This window comes from Bos taurus, chromosome 5 (genome assembly GCF_002263795.3).
Source record: "Bos taurus isolate L1 Dominette 01449 registration number 42190680 breed Hereford chromosome 5, ARS-UCD2.0, whole genome shotgun sequence".
Lineage (NCBI taxonomy): Eukaryota > Metazoa > Chordata > Mammalia > Artiodactyla > Bovidae > Bos > Bos taurus.
Window position 1 is genome coordinate 26,902,921 of NC_037332.1, and position 19,482 is coordinate 26,922,402.

At 60.2% G+C, this 19,482-nt stretch overlaps 1 protein-coding gene and 1 long non-coding RNA gene across 12 annotated transcripts in view; one reads left to right on the forward strand and one right to left on the reverse strand.

The window, feature by feature from the left end:
- Positions 1-197: 197 nt before the first annotated feature.
- TNS2 (tensin 2) lies at positions 198-18,933 on the reverse strand. 10 transcript variants are annotated; one of them, XM_024992420.2, is made up of 29 exons: positions 18,779-18,933; positions 11,723-11,831; positions 11,162-11,199; positions 10,238-10,276; positions 9,893-9,931; positions 9,680-9,729; positions 9,272-9,443; positions 8,935-8,985; positions 8,521-8,643; positions 8,374-8,438; positions 7,254-7,337; positions 6,766-6,878; positions 6,613-6,673; positions 6,271-6,346; positions 5,920-6,049; positions 5,749-5,814; positions 5,557-5,670; positions 4,132-5,343; positions 3,851-4,001; positions 3,134-3,723; positions 2,930-3,019; positions 2,512-2,637; positions 2,252-2,344; positions 2,060-2,137; positions 1,821-1,898; positions 1,252-1,420; positions 1,091-1,159; positions 957-986; positions 198-814 (listed from the first exon to the last, which is right to left on the reverse strand). In XM_024992420.2, exons 1-29 carry the CDS (start codon positions 18,851-18,853, stop codon positions 676-678), a joined length of 4,230 nt encoding a protein of 1,409 aa, XP_024848188.1. In that variant the 5' UTR covers positions 18,854-18,933; the 3' UTR covers positions 198-675. The 10 variants fall into 10 exon arrangements, with proteins under 10 accessions (XP_024848188.1, XP_024848187.1, XP_024848189.1 ...); XM_024992419.2 differs by having other exon boundaries at positions 3,851-4,016; XM_024992421.2 differs by lacking the exon at positions 18,779-18,933 and adding an exon at positions 16,116-16,297.
- The window catches only part of LOC132345256 (uncharacterized), a 9,193-nt gene continuing 5,995 nt past the window's right edge, over positions 16,285-19,482 (forward strand). The window contains exons 1-2 of one of the 2 annotated variants that reach the window (XR_009494484.1): positions 16,285-17,502; positions 18,084-18,914. This is a non-coding gene — a long non-coding RNA (uncharacterized lncRNA). Of the gene's footprint in view, positions 17,503-18,083; positions 18,915-19,482 lie in introns of those variants that run through there. The other variant, XR_009494485.1, reaches the window with a different exon arrangement.

Consider the following 19,482-nt stretch of genomic DNA (forward strand, 5'->3'; position numbering starts at 1 on the left):
GGGACAGGGCTGGAGGAGGGAGTGGCGAAGGACACTTGCTCACGAGGCATGTGTGGACTGCTGTGGGGCCAGGGAGAGGGATTGTGTGTGTCCCACAGACATGGCTTGGGCCTGGGATGCCCCAAGAAACACAGGTGTGGTCCTGGGAGACCCGAGGCTTTGACCTTCCTGGAAACAGGCATGAGTCCAACTCTGACTAAACATTATAGAAACTCTTTATTATTAGACAAAAATAGACTCTTTTTTTTTCCTTTCCCCCCCTTTTCATGTGATCCTACTCTGATCTCTCTGCTCAGAGGGGAGGCAGAGGAGGGAGTGCCTTGCTCCCCACACCTCTCCCCTCTCCCTGCCGTGCCTGTCTCCCTCGCCAGCCAGCGCGGATGCTCTCCTGCAGGTGGGGCTGTCCGGATCACCCCTTCCAGGCTCCACCGCCTCACCCTCACACACCCGTCTCTGCCCTCTGCTCACATGCAAGGTCATCTCATGGGCCCATCCACTTCGCTTAGCAGGCTGGGGGCGGGGGAGGAGAGCAGTGTCCCAGGCCAGTGTGTCCGCTCCCCACTCCTAGGGGAGAGGCCGGCTCCTGGGTCTCCTGGGTCCAGGCCAGGGGAAGTGAGGGCTGTGGTGCTGAGAGGGGCACAGTGCTGACGTGGGCTTGGAGCTTGTGGCCTCCCTTCATTTCCTCTGGCCCAGTAAAACTTTGGTGATGAAGGTGACAATGGCGCCTGCGGGCTGATCTGGGTCAAGCTCTGCAAAGAGGTGACACACGTTCTCCCAAGGGCTTCCCGGCTTCTTGGCCACAAAACCAAAGATCCTGGGGGCACAAAGGCAGGGTGGGGAAGGCTGAGCATCCCTTCCTCAGGGACCACCATGCCAGGGATGGGGAGCAAGCAGGCGCCTGGACACCATGCTGATGCCATGCTGGGAGGGGAGACGGCACTCTGGGGGAGGCTTACTTGGAGGTGGTCCCGTCGGAGTTGGTCCATCTGTGGAAGGAGAAGAACTGTGAAGGGATGCACCCAGGGAAGAGCTACCAATGGAGAAGCTGGGCTGGGGACTGTGGGATGAAAGGGCTGGGAGGGAGGGTCACCTCCGGTCCTGAGGGTCAGTGCTGGAAAAGGTGATGCTGTTGACTGGATAATGGCGGCGAAAGAAGAGCCTGTAGGGACGAGGGTGGGGAAGGTCATCCAGAAATTGGGGCCCCCGGGGTCTGTGCCTGGGGTCCCCCAGGGGCTTATCTGGCACACATACTTCCTTTGGTTGTCTGTGAGTGTGATGCCCTGGGCTGAGACCTTGAAGTGGACAACGGCTGGTGTGGGGCGGGGGCTGCAGCTCAGAGCTGCGGAGCTGGCCCGTGCCACTGCTTGGGGGCCCGTCAGTGACTCCGTCTCCACTGAGGTCAGGTAGAGCACGCTGCAGGCTGCAGGGTGAGGAGTGGGGTTGAAGGGAGTAGGGAGCGGTGGCTCTGCCAACCCCCAGCTCTATCTCCCATCCGTGTTCCTCCCACCCACCGAGCTCTCGCACTTTCCCCAGCTAGTGCTGCTCAAAATGCATCCATCACACAGGTAACCTGTTAAAAAGGCAGGTGACTGCGCGAGATGCTGGAAGGAGGCCGGAGAATCTGCATTCTAGCAAGACCCCACCCCTGCAGCCTAGACAGGACTCCCCATCCTATCGTGCTTATGGGTACAGGCCTCCCCTGACTTCCTGGGTGAGGTGCATCTGCCAGGGCCGGCCCACACACAAGGCCTTTCTGTTCCCTATGTGTCAGGGGTGTCCCGTTTGGTGCCTGCGGGAGGGAAGGAGGGAGAGGCCCGTACCGGCGCCTTGACGCAGGAGGTCTGCTGCTGTACTCATGTTGCTGGGCACTGGGGCCTCTGGGACCTCCTCCAGAGGATCTGAGGGAAATGGGGGTCAGCAGGGAGTGGCAGGCCCAGGAGCTGAGGGCGCCCTCTGCCGTCCCAAGGGAAGGCAGGCAGGCAGGGAGCCAGGACTGGAGATTGTGCCTTTGGCCGCAGTGGGAGGGGAGAAGGGGGAGGACAGATGCCCAGACACCCACCTTTGCTGGGAATGCGCAGGCAGCAGGGCAGGGACAGTGGGGAGATGGAGTGCTGGGAGACCAGGGCTGACAGGCTGCCTGCAGGGGAGAGGCGAGCGGGCTCCCGAGGTGCCCAAGTCCTCCACCTCCCTCCTGACACCTCTTGCCCTCCCCGGAATGCCAAGTGCAGCCTTCCCCACCCCTGCTTCTCACCAAAGTAGGGCTCGCTGGGACAGCCCTTGATCTTCACCCCTTTCGGCCCAGTCTCAATGAGAAAATGACGGACCAGCTGTTCTGAGGGGTCCCCTGACAGGAGTGGAGAAGAGGGGAGATGATTCCAGGTTCCGCTTCTCTCTGCTGGAATTCTCTACCAAGCAGGAGAGCTCATCTCCTCCTCCTCCACCCTGCCTAGTCTTGCCTCTGTGCCTCCCCTCACCACACCCCCCTCCCCCTCAGGCTGGGCCACTCTGTACCTTTCCAGGACTGGGCGCTGGGAGGGGGCGTGGCCACCTTGAGAGCCAGCCCATAGGCTCCTTGGAATGAATGACTGTCCCTGATCAGGAAGGCCCCAGGGTCTTTGTCCTTCAGCAGGGTGATGGCTGGGGGAGGCAGGAGAAGTTTTCACAGCGGCCGACCAAGCCCCAGGTAGCACCTCCGCTCTGCTGCCTGAGCCCCCCAGACCTCTGGCCCTGACAGCTGTGGTGTCAGCACCCAGGATGCCACTGGGGAGTCAGTGCACTGGGCACTGACCTTGTGAGACCTCCTCAGGCCTAAAACCCAGAATCACCTGCTAGAAAGAGGCTTGGCCCAGAGGAGACCCGCTGACTAAGTGGCACAAACCAGAAGCTGAGCCAAAGGCCCGGAGCGGGTGGGGGCAGGCTGGCTTCTCACCTTGGTCACGGGACAGGTGCGGCTTGTACCAGAACTTGGATGTGTCCTGGACAAACTTGACATTGCTCTGGCTCTCTTGCATCGGGGGCTCTAGAACAGGGAGGGACTAAGCTTGACCCCAGGGCTCCCCAGTCCCCATGCCATGCCCCTCCCTGGAAACCAGGTTCTCCCCAGGTGGCCCCAGCCTCCTGAAGGCCTGTATACCTGGGGGCTGGGGGGTGTTATCCGGGAGCAGAGGTGCAAAAGTGACATGGTGACTAGCGCCTCTGGCTGGTGGGGACGCCTGCTCTGGGCCCCAGGGTCCCGGCTGCTGCCCAGGCCCCAGCAGGTGGCGTTTCTCAGGAAGAGGGGGCTGGGGGGCGCCGTTGATGTCGTAAGATGCAGCCAGAGGAAAGGCAGGTGTGGGCGAGCTCTGAGGGGGTTCTGGGCTGGCCACAAGCCAGGGCATCTGAGTAGGCACAGGGGTGAGGGGGGACCCATCTGGGCTGTCCGGGGGGTCTCGCAGGCCCTGCCAGGGGGCATGACGGAGGCCGGGCAGGGTGTTGGGTACAGGCCCCCTTGGACTGGCGCTGTCTGAGCGGCCCCCCGGGCTCCTCTCCTGAGGCCAGTCGTTGGGAGAGCTGGGTGGGGAGGCTAGGGAGAAGGCGCCAGGGGCTGGAGGCTCAGGCCCACTTCTTGCAGGCAGCTCTGGAGCCTTATCAGCGCCTCCCTGGGAAACAGGTGGCAAGGCCTCCGCAGGACTCAGTCTCTGAGTGGGCGCCAAGGTGGGGGAGCGGGTGTCCTGCCGTCGGGCGCTGCAGGGAGGGAAGGCGGGCGGGAGTTTAGTTGGGTTGCAGAGCCCTGCGTGAGCTGCCTCCCAACCCAAGCTTCAGTGTCTACCCAGATAAGGAGGCCCCTGAGCTGCCCAGCCCCATGAAGCACCTCTCCTTGCCCTGGACGGGGCTGCTGGTGTGCAGCGGCGTGGAAGGACCAGACAGCTCGGAAGCAGCGCTGCACTGGGCATCTCGCGGGGACCGGGGCAGGGTGCTGTGCCCGCTGGGACCCTCCCTCCAGGACACAGGCTCTGGCGACTCTGCAGGGAGAGGAGCTGTAGGCCAGGAAGAGCCCCTTTTGCCTGGCTTAGCTCTTCCTCAGTCTGTGCTTTCCCCACCATTCCCCAGAACCCTCTTCTGCCCTGGGCATCCCCCTTCCCAGGGCCTCACCTGCAGATGCCAAGGGTCCTGCTGGGGCCAGGTGCCCAGGCAGCAGATACCGGTCCCCTCCCTCCTCTGCAGGGATCTCGTAGCTCAGCTTCCTGGACTGGGGGTAGGGCGGGCTGCCCGGGGAAATGGAGCCAGCCCGGGGGGAGTGGGCACGAGGGCTGGGATACCCTCTGCCCTCACCTGGAGACCCACAGCTGTGCGGCACCCGGCCATATGCTGGGCAGTAACTGGGAACTGCTCCTCCATAGCCGTACGTCACCAGGGCAGGGTACCCTGGGTGCCCATACCTTCCCTCGGGGCACAAGGCGTAGGAGCAGCCCTCATGCCCTTCCTCGCCTGCCTTGGGTGGCTTCAAGCAGCTGTAGTCAGGCAGCGGGGTGTGGTGGTGCCCACAGGCAGGCACCAGCAGGGGCAGCGGGTGCCCGGGTCGCACTGGGTGCAGGAGGGGCTTGCCAGCCTCACTTGCCCACCCCTCTCCAGCCTCCCTCTCCAGCCGCAGCCCATAGAGGGCTGCCGTGGGCAGTGCTAGCTTCTCCTCACAGGCGGGGCACGAGCACAGCGGAGGCAGCCCCGGGTCTTCCAGGATCACCACCTCCCGGTAGCCTGGGGGGCGGTAGCCAAAGTCTCCATTGGCGGGTTTCCCCAGCTCAGACGGGTAGGGGTACGGCCCCTCGGACAGCGAGCGGCAGAGGCGTCTCTTCTCCACGGAGGGCTCAGCATAACCCTGGGGGGGCCCCTCATAGGCTCCGAAAGCCAGCCGCCGCCTCTCCAGGGTCCCCTCTGGCCGGTAGTAACCTCCATTGGGGACCCCGCAGGGTTCCCGGTAGCCCTGGCGGCAGGAGCAGTGGCGGCTGAGGCCAGGCCTGTGTCCCGAATATATTCCGAGGTGGGGGCCTCCGCCTGCAGCAGGCTGGTCTTCGTCATCAAGGATGGCCGTCTCGCGCCCAGCTCCCCGGCCCCCACTAGCCACTCCACAGCCTCCCAGTAGGCGCTCGAGCTCCTGCCGCTCGGCAGCCGTCGGGGGTGGCCGGCCAGGGGACTCGGCAGCTGGCTCTGTGGTCAGTGTGGAGGAGTGGCCAGAGTCGCTGCTGACAGAAAGCAGCGGGGGTGGGGGTGGCTCCGGAGACGGGGCCGGCGGGGTCTGGCGGGGGGCTCGCTGCACCTGGGCATAAGGACTGCCATCCAGGGGCCCCCGGGTGTGGGTGACAGAGTCTGAGTGGGGAGAGGATCAGGGCAGGAGAGCAAGCAGGCAAAAGTGAGAGAGAGAGAGGGAGAGACAGATAAAGCACGTGTGTTAATAGGGGATGGTGCCGGAGACTCCAGCTCAGGGGGTGTCTCTTGGGAGGGTGTCTGTCTAGGGAGGGAAACATGTACCGCCCCCCCAGAAACTCCACCTCCCGCCACCTCTGGGGACACCCCACACACCATCCGCACTGTCCTCATGGTGCAAGTTGAAGTTCTCGTAGGAGTCCCAGCGCACTGCGGGCTCTGCAGTGTTGTAGTCGACAGAGACGGAGGGCTCATTCTGTGGGGTGTTACCTATAGAGGGGCGTCCCGGGGGTGAGGAGCAGGGAGACAACCCCCTGACTCCTGCCCCCTCCCAGGCTTGGCTCTTACCTTTGATCTTCTCTGGGCTGGAGGAGAAGACGAACTCCACCGAGGCTTGGAAGGGGAACCTCTCGTCTGTGGGGAGTGGACGGTGAGGAGCCAGGTGCCCCCCTCCCTGCCCTTACCCACCTGCCTGCCTCACCCGGGCTCCAGCCCCCAGGCCACTTGTCTCCAACTCACCGGTCCAGGCCTCATCCAACTGGTCCTTGGAGAAGGTGAGCCGTGGTCCATGGATGGTGCATGTGTGGAACTGGACTCGGAATACGAGGGTCCGGTCAGTTCCCCGGCTACCCTTGTGATAGCATGTTACCTGGGTGAGGGGAGGAAGACCAGCGTTCAGGCTCTGTGTCCACACACATCTCCTCTGTGCTTCCACCTTGGCTCCAAGTTGACCTCCCCATCAGGAAGACAACCTCCTTGCCCTCCAGCCTGCCTTAAATCAATGGCTCTCCAGAGACGGTGCAGCTGGCAGCGTTCACCACCACCCCGACCCCACCCCCAGGACTCTCCCTGTGGCTAAGGCCCCCTCACCATGACATCGCCTTTGAGGAGGAGGGCTGGCTCCAGGCTGATACAAAGCTGCTGGGGACCAGGGCCTGCAATGTGACTGGGGAAGAGAGAGGGCAGAGCTGAATCAGGGGCACTTGGGTGCACCGGTGGCTGTGAAGAGTCAACAGGGAGTTGGGAGATCAGAGACTGAGCCCTCCCTGAGCGCGAGCTCTTTAAGCATCAGCTTCCCCATCTGTAAAATGGATTCTAGGATGCTATTAGTTTTGGGGTGCAGTGGCTAGAGCTGGAGGCCCAGCTGTCTGGGAAAGGCTGGAAAAACAGGGATTCAGGGAGGAGGGGTCTGTCTGGCAACAGAGCACTCACTAGATTCCTGATGTGTAAACAAGCTGCATGGACTGGTAGATCTTGAGGAAGGGCTGGAATCCTAGAGGAGCAAAAAAGAGAAGGTACATGAAGGGCGTTGAGTGGAGGGGTGGGGCACAGCCCCCCGATGGGGCACATTCCAGGCAGACTCACCTGCACCAGGTTCAAAGGCTGGCAGCACGGGCACCAGCACGTGGTGCAGGAAGAGAGGGCTGCTGTTCATGCGGATGGACCCGGACAGCAGACCGCTGAAGTAGGTGATATACCTGGTGGCCGGATGTCAAGGGGGATGTAAGCCCCTTCCAGGTCTCGGTCTCACGTGGTATAGCCATGGGCCCTGACTATCCCGTGAGTCCCTCTTTATCACAAGACTCAGCTTTATTTTCTGTATAGCTGTTGCTAACATCCCAAACGATCTTGTCTATTTATTTATAGGTTTATTGCCTTCTACCCCACCAGCATGTCAATAAGCCCCATGAGAGCAGGGACCTTGGATTTGTTCTGCATTCTCAGCACCTGACACAAGCCCCTAGCACACAGGAGGTGCTCCAGGAAGGTGTGCTGCATGAATGAGATAAGCTTGGCCTTGGCAGCCACGGAGGGACCTGCTCGCCTGGCCCATCCCCACCCAGGCTGCTCACCGGCGCTGAGAGGGCTGCAATTCTGCGGCAACCTTGTCTTCACAGAACTTCCGCATGGTAAGGGTCGCCAGTGCCTGGTCTGCCCTGGGGAGACAGGGGCCAGTGTGGGGGCTAAGGGGGTGGTTACATCCTGGTCTCCCTTTCCTAAGCTCCAGGGGAGGGAAGAGAGGTGTGATTCCCCGGAAGTCTAGAGGAAGTTCAGAGTGGTGGTGCAGAGAACTAGAAACCCCACAAGCAGCCACTTTACTAGTTGTTGGACTGCAGGCAACTGTTCCCTGAGTTTTAGTTTCTTCCTCTGTGAAATGGGACAATAAGACCATGCTATGCGTTGAACTGGGGCTTCCCCCGTGGCTCAGTGGTAAAGAACCCACCTGCCAATGCAGGAGACATGGGTTTGATCCCTGGGTCGGGAAGATCCCCTGGAGAAGGAAATGGTCACCCACTCCAGTATTCTTGCCTGGGAAATCCCATGGCAGAGGAGCCTGGCGGGCTATAGTCCATGGGGTTGCAGAAGAGTCGGATATGACTTAGCGACTAAACAACAGAAATGGGTTGAATTGTGTCCCCCCAGAAGATATGTACCTCAGAATGTGACCTTATTTGGACATAGGGTCGTTGCAGATGTAATTAATTAAGATGTTATACTGGAGTAGGGTGAGCCCTTAATCCAATGTGATTGGTGGCCTTAGAAGAAAAGAAGAGACACAGACACACAGACACACAGGAAGAAGGCCATGTGACGACGAAGGCAGAGACTGGAGCGATACATCTGTAAGCCAAGGGACACCAAGGACTGCTGGCCCCCACCGGCAGCTGGGAAGAGGCCACTCCAAGAGTCTCAGTGCGAGTGTGGCCCTGCTGACACCTTGATTTCAGACTTGGAGCTTCCAGAACTGAGACAACAAAGTTCTGTTGTCTTAAGCTACTTAGTCTGTGGCACTTTGTTATAGCAGCCCTAGGAAAGTGGTGAAGTACAAGTGAGAAAAAGGAGGTGGAAAGCTCAAGTTTATAGTAAATGGCTCTGAACCCTGAGGTGGGCTTTAGAGGAGTGGGGCTCATCAAGGGCCAGCTGGAGGGAGGGTCCCTGGGGAAGGGGGGACTTGGGGCTGGGGCACCTTACCCTGCAGAGATCTTGCTGTAGTGCATGTAGGCAGAGACGATGACCCCGAGCTTGCCCTTGCTCCCCTGAGGACAAAGAGGGATAGAGGGCTTGCTGGGGCCCTTTGCTGAGGGCCCCCAGTCCTGTGAACCTGAAGTTCCAGCTCACCTTGCAGTACAATACGACCACGTGCTGCGGGTCAGCACTGAGCCAGGTCTCCATGGCTTTGCAAATGGAGCACAGCTTGTCTAGGGGGGGTGCGTGCAGCTCAGGCCAGCCAAAGTCCTGGACCTGAGGGGTACAGGGATGGAATTGGGGCTGGTGGCCACCAAAGAAGAGGTGGGTGGGGTGGAAGAGGGATAGGGTTTAGGTGCCTGGAGACAAGGTCAGGGGCCTGTTGCTTGTGTCGATGACAGCCTCAATTCTTTCCTCACTGAGATGATGGGTCGATACCTGCTGCACCACGCTTTGGGCTGTCCCAAGTGACAAGTCATATGGGCAAGTGTCTCAGAGTAAAGTAGATGCCAAGTGCTACTGTTAATACTGAGAAGGCTAGGGGTGATGGTTTTAATTCCCTCCTACCTTCGGGTTTAGGCGGGTCAGGTCATGTCTTTTCTCTGAAAGGTTGAAGAGCTGCAAGTAAAGTGGGGGCGTTAGGCGAAGTGACCCTAGGCAGCGAGGCGTGGTGATTCTTGGAGGTGTCACCTGCTGTGACCCTTAGTAAGGGTCTTTCTCCAAATGGAGGAAGTGACTAAGGCCCGGCCTAACTTTGACAGCCGCATCAGTTGCCTGCCTTCTAGGTCGGCTCCGAGGAGCGTCCGGGGCCCCGCCTCCACAGGTTTGACGTCAGGGAGCTGCCGGGCCCTTCTGGCCCTCCCAGCCCTCTCATTGGCTGACTAAAGCAGGTCCCGCCTCTCACCAGGTACTTGTCACGGTGCTTGGATTGCAGCACGTGAGCCAGCTCGCGCAGGTGGCCCCGGTGTCGCTGCTCGTCAGGCCGCGCGGGGAAAGAGGCGGCAAGGATCCGCTCCGTCACGTAGGTGAGGTCCAAGTCCCAGCGGCGCTCCATGAGCGGGTCCAGGCTGAAGCTCCTGGGGAGGAGGGGGCGAAGCTGTGTTAGGAGCCGGGTGGGGAGAGGGTGTGGGGCGGGCACCGGGAGGCTGGTGTGATGGAAAGGTGTCTGGCCGACTACAGGTGAGGCCTCCTGGGTCCTGACCTTTTGGGGGTGGGGCTGTCCTAGAGAGCTTTGTTGGGGGGAACTGCCCTGGGCTGAGGGTAGGGTATCAGGAAAGGGCTCATATGGGACCACACCCGGCACCCTACTTACCTGGGCAGAGTGCTGCGCTGCTTTGAGTGGTTCAGAGACTTGGTGGATCCCTGGTGGATGAGATGAGATTTTGCACACGTCTTTTCTGCCCCTCATTCTCGGCCTCCCCACTCCAGAGCTCTATGAATTTTGCTCCAGGAGAGACCTAGGTCCTTAGTCCCAGAGCTATCTGCTTCCTTCCCCGCCCCAACCCCCGCTGCAGCATCACCTTACCAGGTGCTCTATGCGCCTCACAGGGGCGGTGTTTCTCCGCTAGAGGGAGAAGGGAGAGGAAAAGGGAGTGGTTAGGGAAGGGGCAAGGACCAGTCTGGGCCTGGGGGCAGTGGGGAGGGGCTGTGTGTGTCCCTGTGAGGGCTGTATTAGGTGGGGCAGGGAGAGAGGGAGGAGTCCTAACCCTGAGCAGGCCCAAGACACAAGAGCAGAGGGCTCAAAAAGTTTTCCACTGAGGATGGCCACTAAGGACAGCAGTCCATTCAAGGTAACTTCTTGGGGCCCCGTCTGTGGCCACCAGACCTCTGGACTGTTTGGATCCCCCACCCCATCCCAGAGCACACTCACCAGCTCCACGGGAGGCAAAGCCTGACAGGACGAAGTCACCTGGAAGGAGACTGGAGTGAGGAGCTGAGCTGCTGGTGAAATGGGCTCTCCTGGGCTTAAGGATGGGGCCACCCCTCAGCTTCAGCAAGAAAGTGGAGGGGCTGTCAGCAGATGGGCACAGGCTGCAACTGAGGTTCCTCTATTTAAGGGAGCCTCCCCTCTGGCCTCTCGGCCTCCCACCCCTGGGCCCCCAACATGTTACTCTTGGCTCCCAGCCCCCTGCCCACACAGACCCCCATTCATCCAGCTGCAGGGTAGGAGTTATATATAGAGCCATGCAGGCAGGCCACAGCCAGGGACAGACACTGGCCTCTTTCACTGGGAGACCCCGCCCCTGGGCACACAGCTCCCCAAAGCAAGCTCCAAGGCCCTAGGACCCCTCACACTGCAGGAGGAGGACTAGGGCACCCCAGAGATGGGGCTGGCTCAGGTACCCAATGGATAATGGGTGCTGCCTACATCTTGCATCTTCTGCCCAGCCTTTCCAGGACCCAGGACAAGACCCACTCAGGCATCCTGAGGACCCTTCCCCAGAGGGAAGGCACAGCCCATCCGGCCACCAGTCTCTGCTTTGACCCCCACCCACCCCACCCTTCCTCCTCCTCGTTCTCCTCCTCTTCCCTACCCCCCCCCCCCCCCCCCCCCCCCCGTCCTCGCGCCAGCTGCAGCCTGGGCACAGCACCAAGACAAACGTGCTGTCTTGCTGTCCACCCGCCTGGGCCAGTCCTCCAGGGGGTGGAGTAGGGTGGTTCTTAAAGGGCCCAGTACAGTACCCTCTGTTACCCAGCAGGGGTTCCCCAATGATGAGAGGGGTGGAAGGGAGGAGAAGCCCATTTCAGAGGAGGAAGGGACCCCAGGCCCTCCTCCCCACATCAGATTACCCACCTTTGCTTCACATTTTCTGTGTGTTGCCACCTTGCAGACTAGAGGGGATGGAGGGGAGGAGAGGTGTTAGCAGGGGCCTACTGGGGCAGTGGAAGGGGTGGCTCTCTTGTCTCCCCAGGTTCTGGAACTTTCTGGACTCCAGCTGTACTGAGCTGGCTGGAGTCCGGGAGCAGGGGCAGAGTTCAAGGGAAGCACATGGCAGTGGTGCGCTACTGCCCAGGCCGGGGAGTGGGGGACCCAGGGGCAATGATCGAGGGTGGGTGCGGGTGTGGAGGAAGGCACAGAGGGAAGCCTCCAGTTCCAGGTCAGGTGGAAGGGTAATTTAGAGTACTAGGCTTCCTGGGGTGCTGGGGGTGCAAGGGCTGTTTGGAGGGGAGGCAGTTCCTCTTGGCCCCCACGTTGCCCAGCCCATAGTCTGTTCTGGGGTCTGCCTGCTGGGGCTGTGCAGCCCAGTCGTGCTGGGTGATGCTCTCAGAGCCACAGCCTAGGGTGGGGCACCTCACCTCTGCGTGAGATGCCCTTCCCATTGATGGCTGCCTTACACACGGCACAGCACCTCACCTCTGCATGAGACGCCCGTCCCATCAATGGCTGCCTTACACACGGCACACACGGGTGGTTTCTTCCGGAAGACCTTCTCTCGGAAGCTATGCGGCTCAGCTTTCCTAGGCTGACGGGTGGAGGGACAGACAGACAGAGGTGTCAGTTCCCACGGGTCCATCTCCAGGACGGGGCCGGGCCTGAGTGCTGCACTTTTCCTGTTTTCCATCCTGATATGGCCCCCAAACTTGTCAAACGCAGTTGGCCACAGCTGTTTCCAAGCAGTTAGAGTGCTTGTCCTCGACAGTGCATAGAACCTGGCCCCTTGCGTCACCCTAGCTGGGTCAGCTCCTCCCCAAGGGATCACTTAGGCCCCTCACGTGGCCCTGGTGTGTGATACCCTTGTGGTCACTGTTACCCAAACCCTAGAGCTTCCGTTCTGGTGGGGGGGGTGGCGTTCCCCGACTCCTCTATGAAGGCAACCTGTTTCTCCTCCCATCTTGCCCTTCCTGTAGGAAGTAAGCAGGGAGGGGGTCAGACATTAATATAGGGTGTCAGTCGTCAGTCACAAGCACCCAGATGACCCAGCGGAGAGTCCTCAGCCAGGCCTGCTTCCCTGGCTCCCACTGTCCCCGTCCTCCCAGCAGCTGACACGCCCTCCTCCCCCCACTGTCAGAACAACATGTTTACTCATTGTGCACCAAGGCGGCAGGCAGCAATTGTGTAAGGAGGGGGCGGTCATGCTGGAGGGAGAGGCAGATGGAGGCATGACATGGAAATATTTAGCTGCTTTACTGCTCCAGGATGTAGTAAGCACCCAGTCACTTGAGAAGGTTCAAGAGGGATTCCAGCACTGAAAGGGGAGAGGGTGGGCCCGCTGCTCTCCGGGGCCTCTCCCCTCCCAGAGTGCTGTGAGCGAGGCGGCTGGGATATCCCCCGCGGCCCAGGACTACTGTTCCCATCCGTCCATCCTCTGGGGACCGATGGACCGTTTACCTCCTTGTCTCCTCTCCTATTTTTCTTTTCCTCTGGGATTCAAGTTCCTGCCTCCCTCCCCCATAGTACTGTCTCATGTTGCCCTGAGATGCCTTTTTGAGGGGTAAGGCTGAAAAAAATGTGGAGAAAGGCAGTGATGGGGCCTCTAGGCCCCCCAGCCTGGGAATGCAGGCAGCACCTCTGGTGTCTTGGCTGTCCTTGAAGCTGCTGGATTAAACCCAACTTGAACTCTTCTGGGCTGGACCAACTCTGCCAGACCCACTAGGAAACTTGGGTGCATTTTGGTATTAATGGGACAGGCAGATGATGTCATGGAAAGCAAGTCAAGCCCCCTTGTCTAAGGCTCTTCTGAGACCTGGCCGCCTCCCTTCCTTCCTTTGCCACCCCTGCCCCATTTCCCCTAAACTTCTTAGCTTTGGGAAGTTTTCTCCTGGGCTCCAAAATAGTACCTGGGAAAGTCCTACCATAATGTATACCTGCCCGTGCAGGGCTGGCCTGGGCTAGGGCAGGGAAGGTGACAGGGGAGCTGACGAGGATTTGCTATCACCCAGACTTCTGCTGCTCATGTCACAGCCCTGGCCGCTCCAAAGAGACAGAGTAACGAGGGGATACGGGACTAGGGAAGAAGGCTGAAACTGGCCCCCTCCCCCACTGCCCACTCCTCCACCCCCACCCCTCTGCCCAGTCAAGGGCACTCCTACCCTGCTGGTGGCCCGGCTGCTGTCCCTCCTCCCCAGGGCTCTCAGCAGCCTCTCCACTGGGCCGCTGGACTTCATCGTGTCTGGCTGCCTGGGGTGCTGGCCTTGGGGCCCGAACAATGCTGGGGCCTGGCCCGGGGCTTCCTGGAAGCGGCCTGGCTGGCGGAGGCAGCCGCTTCCCTTGGGTGGAGAGTAGGCTGTCTGGCTGGTGTGAGGAGAAGCCAAGCCCTGGAAGTGGAGGGGAGTGCAGGCGGGAAGGGGGCAGGTCGCTGCTCCAGGAAGTGTGTGTGGCGGGGGAGAGGATGTGGGGGAGGCCAGGAGATCAGATTCCCAGGATCTACCCTGCTGGGAGTGTCAGCCCAGGATCTTTTGCCCCCACCCTGATCCTGCTCGGGAGCTGCCCCCAGGCCTGGGATCTATCCTATCCGGGGATCTGTGGGATCCTGAGGTCCAGCCCCCAGTGGGGCGGGGCAGGGGCGGGGTGGGAATTTAGGTCTCAGGGCCCCGGACAAGGGCCAGAGGGGAACGCCGCGTCCCTGCCAGGCCAGCCTCCCCGCCTGAACTCTCAGGCTCTCTGGGGACCTTCTAGTGGGAGGGAGAGGGAGCTGGGAATCGCTGTCCCAGCTAGTTCAGGACCTGGACTGCATCCTGAGGGTCAGCGTTCTGCCTCAGTTTCACTAGTCGTGAAGCAACAGGAAGAGGAAAACATGCACTGGCCCCTTGCCCCCACCATCTACACTGAAAGCCAAATTCCAGCTGAGACTGCTCTGCCCACAGGAGTCAGTTATTCTGCCCTAGCCCAAGGCATTTGAGGCCCTTCTCCTGAAAGCTCCCCAGCTGCCCTGCTCCGGACACAGTCCTTCACTCACCTACTCCCTGGGTCCCTAGCTCCTCTTTGGAGCCTTGCAACTTGGGCCCTCCTCCTCCCCGTCCAGCCCTCCCCCCACCCCAAGCATTAGTTCTACCTTCATGGCTCCCCCAGCTCCGCTCTCCTTCCTCAGCAGCTGTCCCTGGGCTGGAGGGCTGGACAGGAGGCCCCCCTCCCAACACATACTCCACCCCCCTCCGCAGGCCTCCTGCCTCCCTCCTGGGAACACAGCCAGCTTCCTGTCCCAGGAGTTAAGGGAAGGAGGTGGACTGGGGCATTGGAAAGGGGTGGGGGTAGTAATCTTCCAAAAAATGTTAGGGGTTAACAGCCTGGGGGTTCTCAGCCCCAAGTCTTGGATCACAGCCCCCTAGAGCAGTCCAGTGGAACAGTCCAGCTGCTTGAAAGAATGTGCAAATGTGTGTGTCCTGTCCCCCCCCAACATTTGCACTGGTAGTTACTGAATGTCCCAGGGCTCTGGCAGCTCCCCCAGCTCTGGCTTCTCCCACCAGGCCCTCAGCCTCCCCTCTCCCTCCCCCGTGCCCATCAAGGTTGGTCTAACCCTGCCTCCTCTTCGATGAGCCCACTCAGGACACTTCCTTGGGCTGGGCCTAGCCTGAGACTTCTCCCTTGAAGCTCTAATTCCCCTTTCAGGTCAGGAAGTCTGTCCCCAGGGTACTTTGGCCAGAGGGAGGCCTAACCAGTAACTGGAGAGGGGCAGTGGCTCTGCAACCCACTCCCACCTCCAGCCCTGGCTGCTTCCCAGGACATTCCGGGCCCCTGGCCAGTGTGGGCAATCGGGCCGGGGCTGGTCCAGTCCCCAGCTCTGCTGGGAGCAGGTGAGGTGTTGTGGTGGTGGTGCGGGTGTGGGTGGTCTTTCTCCCCTCCTACTGCAGTTACCCCGACCAGGACTCCTCCAGCAGGCTTGTCTCTACTTCTGCTGCCTCCACAGGGGCTGAAAAGTCCCCTAACTTGGCAACAGGTCCCCAAACCTCCTCGGAGCCTCGTTCTTGACCTCGTGGGTGGCTCACTAGGCCCTGTGTTGAGTGGCCAGGGAAGATGGCTTTGAGTCCCTCCCCACCCCGTGCAGCGCCTCTCAAGTGAGATGGAAGTGGGAGACCGCTGAGCCCGCTGCTAGTGCTGACAGGAAAAGCAGCTCCCTGGGGCAAGCTTGGGAAGCCCAGGCCAGAGCCCTGGGACCCTCACCCTCTTCCAGCCCGAAACCTTCCTGAGCCTGTCAGTCTCTCCCCCAGCCTGGCCCCTTCTCACTCCAAAGCCCTGGGTTTGTTTGGAGAAACCCTCCACCCGCACTCCCCCTTCCTGGAAATAGCTGTGGTTGGATGAGCGGCTGGGAGCCCAGCCGCGGAGGAGGGGTGAGGCCCAGGGAAGGAGACAGGGAGGGAAGAAGGGGTGCGCGAGAGTGCCCAGAGTGATCTAGAAAACTCACGATGGAGGCCGCATGTGCCTCGGTTTCCCCAGATGTGAGGTGGAAAAGGAAAACCCTGACACACACTCTCCCCGGCCAATTCCCGCCCAAGTCCCGGGCCTGCGGGGGCGGTGCGCGTGCGTGGCGGGACTGAGCGGCGGCGAATGCTGTCCCGACGCGCGAAGGCAAGACGGCCAGCCGGGGAGTGGCCGTGGGCTGGCCCCGCCCCGGTCACCTTTCCGGCCCCTGTCGGCCGCGGACCCCGGACCCCGGGCTCCCGACCCCCGACCTGGCGTGCCCGCTCCGCTCCCCACGCCCATTCGCCCCGCGCAGCGGCCCCGCGCCCCCTGGCGACCACCACCGGCACTGCCCGCCGCGCCGTGACGCACAGGCCGCCGCCCTCCCGTCCGGCGCCTCGCGGCCACTCACCTGCGGGGGGCGCCCGGCGGGGCGGGGGCGCGGCGGGGCGGGGCAGCAACAGGGGGAGCCCCCGGGCCAGCCCATCCCGCCCCGGGCCCGCGCCGAGCAGACGCTGAGGAGGCGGAGGAGGCGGGACGGGCGCGCCGCGCTCGCCCCCGCCGCTCCCCGCGCCGCCCTCTGCTCTCTCCCGCGCGCTCTCCTCCCTCCCTCTTTCCCTCCTTCCCGGGCTCCAATCCCCACGTGCCGCCCGCTCCCCGCCCCTCCTCCTCCTTCTCTCTCTTCTCTCCACCTTCTCCGGCGAGTCCACGCGCCCAGGAGCTGGGAAGGAGGCATGAGGGGACTGGCAGAGACCCTCGGAGACAGAAATTCGGGGAGAGAGGTGCACACGGAGAACACAGGGACTGGAAACAGAGCCCCGCAGAGACTGATCCGGAGAGAGACAGGCAAAGAAACTTACGAGCCAGCAGAAGAAAAGGTGGACAGAAGGCACCAGAAGCAAGGGCGTAGAGGACTGCCTCAGCCTCTTTCAGTCTGGCCCCTTCTCAGGAGTGTATTTGAGAGTGGGCTTGAGCACCCAAGGCAGTAGGGTCCACCCGCTGCCTGGCCTAGTGAAGCTAGCGCCACCTTCCCATCGGGGCTTCGGATGAAGGCACCGGGTGTCACTTGTCTCCCAAGTCGCTGGGCACACTTCCCTGGTCCTCTGCCCCACGGGAGACCTCTCTCGGATGCCACTTATGCTCCCCCAAAGGACTCAGAGCTGAGGACCTCCAGGTCAATTTCAACCCCCCATCCCTAACCTTAAGCCACTCCAGTGAGCCCAAACACCCCCCTGCTTTGAACCTGGCCTGTCCTGTTCCCTAGGAGAATTCTGTTTAAAAAGTCTTCACTTTTAACTCAAGTTCCTGGCTTCCCAGTGGACACGGAAATTCATTCTAATCTCATTCACTACTTTTGCAGTGTCTGGATCTGGTACTAGATTGGCACTTCTTGGAACTGAGGCTCTGGGGTTGATTTGAGTCTTGCTGCCCTGGAGGGGAAGGTAGAGGGAACGGATGTCTTTCTAGAAGCTCAATCTATTCCCATTCCCAGATTCCCCACTGTTCTTTAGCAGTGAGCGGTTCCTGAAAGTTTCTCCCTCTGTCCCCCTCCCCTTTGGATTTTCCATGATGAAAACTGGCCGGGGGGAGGCGGAAAGGGGGTCAGGCGGATTCTGAGGAGCCAGTGCCCCGGCCTCAATGCCCAACGCCAAGCACTAAGGCCCTCTGTTCCTCACTGGCTCGTCTCTCATCTGAGTCTTTTCTCTGCTCATCTAGCCTTTGGCAAAGGCTGAGAAGTCTGGTTCTGATTACGAGAGAGTGGAGCACCTGATTCTAATCTGGCAGCAGGGAAGAGGTTGGTAAGTGGTGACAGTGCAGGGCCCCCAGAAACTGGCATTTGGGGTATGTGGGGTATGTGGGGTATGTGGCTGGGACCCTTGAACTTACTGCTCTTGACTGAGTTGGTGTCCAATAGCCAGTCTCAGATTAGAGCAGCAGGAGTCACTGGGCTTTGGAGGAAGGGGTGGAGGATTGGAATGGAGCAGGGGAGGGAAGAGATCTGGAGGCATTAGGAGAAGGGGAGGGGCTGGAATTCGGAGAAGGACAAGAATCGGAACCTGCTGGGAGAGGGGGAGGGCTGAAGATCATTCAGTGTATTTTGGCCAGGTCTGATTATGTAATCGAGATACTGAGATACGAAAATTCACTCACTCCTTTCGTACCTAAGGCTAGCTCTTACAAAATCTTTCCTCTTCCAGAATTTGTTCGGGTCTTTGGCTGGGCCCTGGGATGCACACCAAAGGGGGTAGGTTCTAGAGGTACCAAAGGAGAGACTGGGGCTCAGAGAAAACATCCTTGATTGGATCCCAGAACGGTGGGCAGGGCTAGAGCCTCACACTCATGCTGGTATTGCTGTCCCTAAGAGAAACTTTTTTGGCAGGTGTGTGTGTGGGGGCATCCTGCCCCACTGCTGCTGCTGCTGCTGCTAAGTCGCTTAAGTTGTGTCCGACTCTGTGCGACCCCAGAGACAGCAGCCCACCAGGCTCCCCTGTCCCTGGGATTCTCCAGGCAAGAACACTGGAGTGGGTTGCCATTTCCTTCTCCAATGCATGAAAGTGAAAAGTGAAAGTGAAGTCGCTCAGTCGTGTCCGACTCTTAGTGACCCCATGGACTACAGCCCACCAGGCTCCTCCGTCCATGGGATTTTCCAGGCAAGAGTACTGCCCTGCTAGCAGGATCTTAGTTTCCCAACCACAGATCAAACCTGGCCCTTGGCAGTGAAAGTGTCAGGTCCTAACCACTGGACGACCAGGGAATTCCCAATAAAAGGAACTTTTGAGGTGCCAAAGAATTGGGGCAGGGTCATAAGGTGGGTAGCTGAACTTACAGCTCAGGGGAAGGGGGCTGCAGGAGGGACGCTGAGGAAGGTGGAGAGTGAAAAAATAAAGGTGGCAGCTTGGAGAGGGTGAAATTATAATGGGTGGCATGGGGGGCCAGCCTGGCATCCTGACTACCATACCAGCTGAGAGCAGAGGGAACTTTAGAAAGGAAGGGGAAAGGGAGGAAAAAACCAGGATGGTTTCAGTGAATCAAGTTGAAGAACACCTTCTGACCCTTCCTGCAGGTTTTCCTTACCTTAACTACGCAGAGGGCAACCCATCTTGGCACGGAAGGCTGAACCCCCTCTTCCGTGGTCTGGGGTGATCCCATGCTTGTGACCGAGTGTGCTCAGATCCTTGGGGTGGGGGATTACAGGAGGAGGGCATCGAAAGAGTAGGCTGTTCTGGCACAAAGAGGTCAGGGGGCCTTGAGGGAAGGGTTTGGGCTCTGGGAACCAGGAAGGGCAGGGGAGGGGCAGAGCTATCTCTCCTGGCTGAGGACAGAGGGTATATTGTCCAACTGGGAGGTTGCTGCTGCTGGGCGGGGAGCAGTGCAGCTCGCCTCTTCCAAACTCTTCTTTTTGGTGAGACTGGGGGTGAGAGAAGGCAAAGTCTCTTGTCCACACTTGTGGCCCTGGGGGTTACGATGGTTGCTGAGAAACAAGGTTTTATTTGAGCAACAGCTTCCCAGAAGATGTGTAGGTCTCCCACTTCCTGAGAAACCAGATTCTGGGCACTCACTGGGACCCTGCTTTGGGATCTGGAGTCTAATGCTTAATTCTGTTTAGGAGAAACTAGGCCACGTGGACTGGAATTCACGTGGGACCTGGCCAGACTCAAGTTGATGCCAAACCTGCAGCCTCCAGTTGCTCAAGACAACAGGAGGTTGACAGGGCTGACCCATCTTGAAACCCATTTCAGTGGTTGGGCTTCTCAGAGTCCATACATTCTGACTGAGGA

Bases quoted from the DNA above. Each gene is read 5' to 3' on its own strand.
- TNS2 (XM_024992419.2), bottom strand. From the start codon at position 18,853: ATGGGATCACCCCAGACCACGGAAGAGGGGGTTCAGCCTTCCGTGCCA. The intron at 10,277-11,161 runs GTGGGTAATCTG...GTCTCCTTCCAG, and splicing joins ACAGAAAATGTGAAGCAAAG to GTGACTTCGTCCTGTCAGGC. The intron at 5,815-5,919 runs GTGAGTTGGAGA...CACTCCCCACAG, and splicing joins GTTGGATGAGGCCTGGACCG to ACGAGAGGTTCCCCTTCCAA.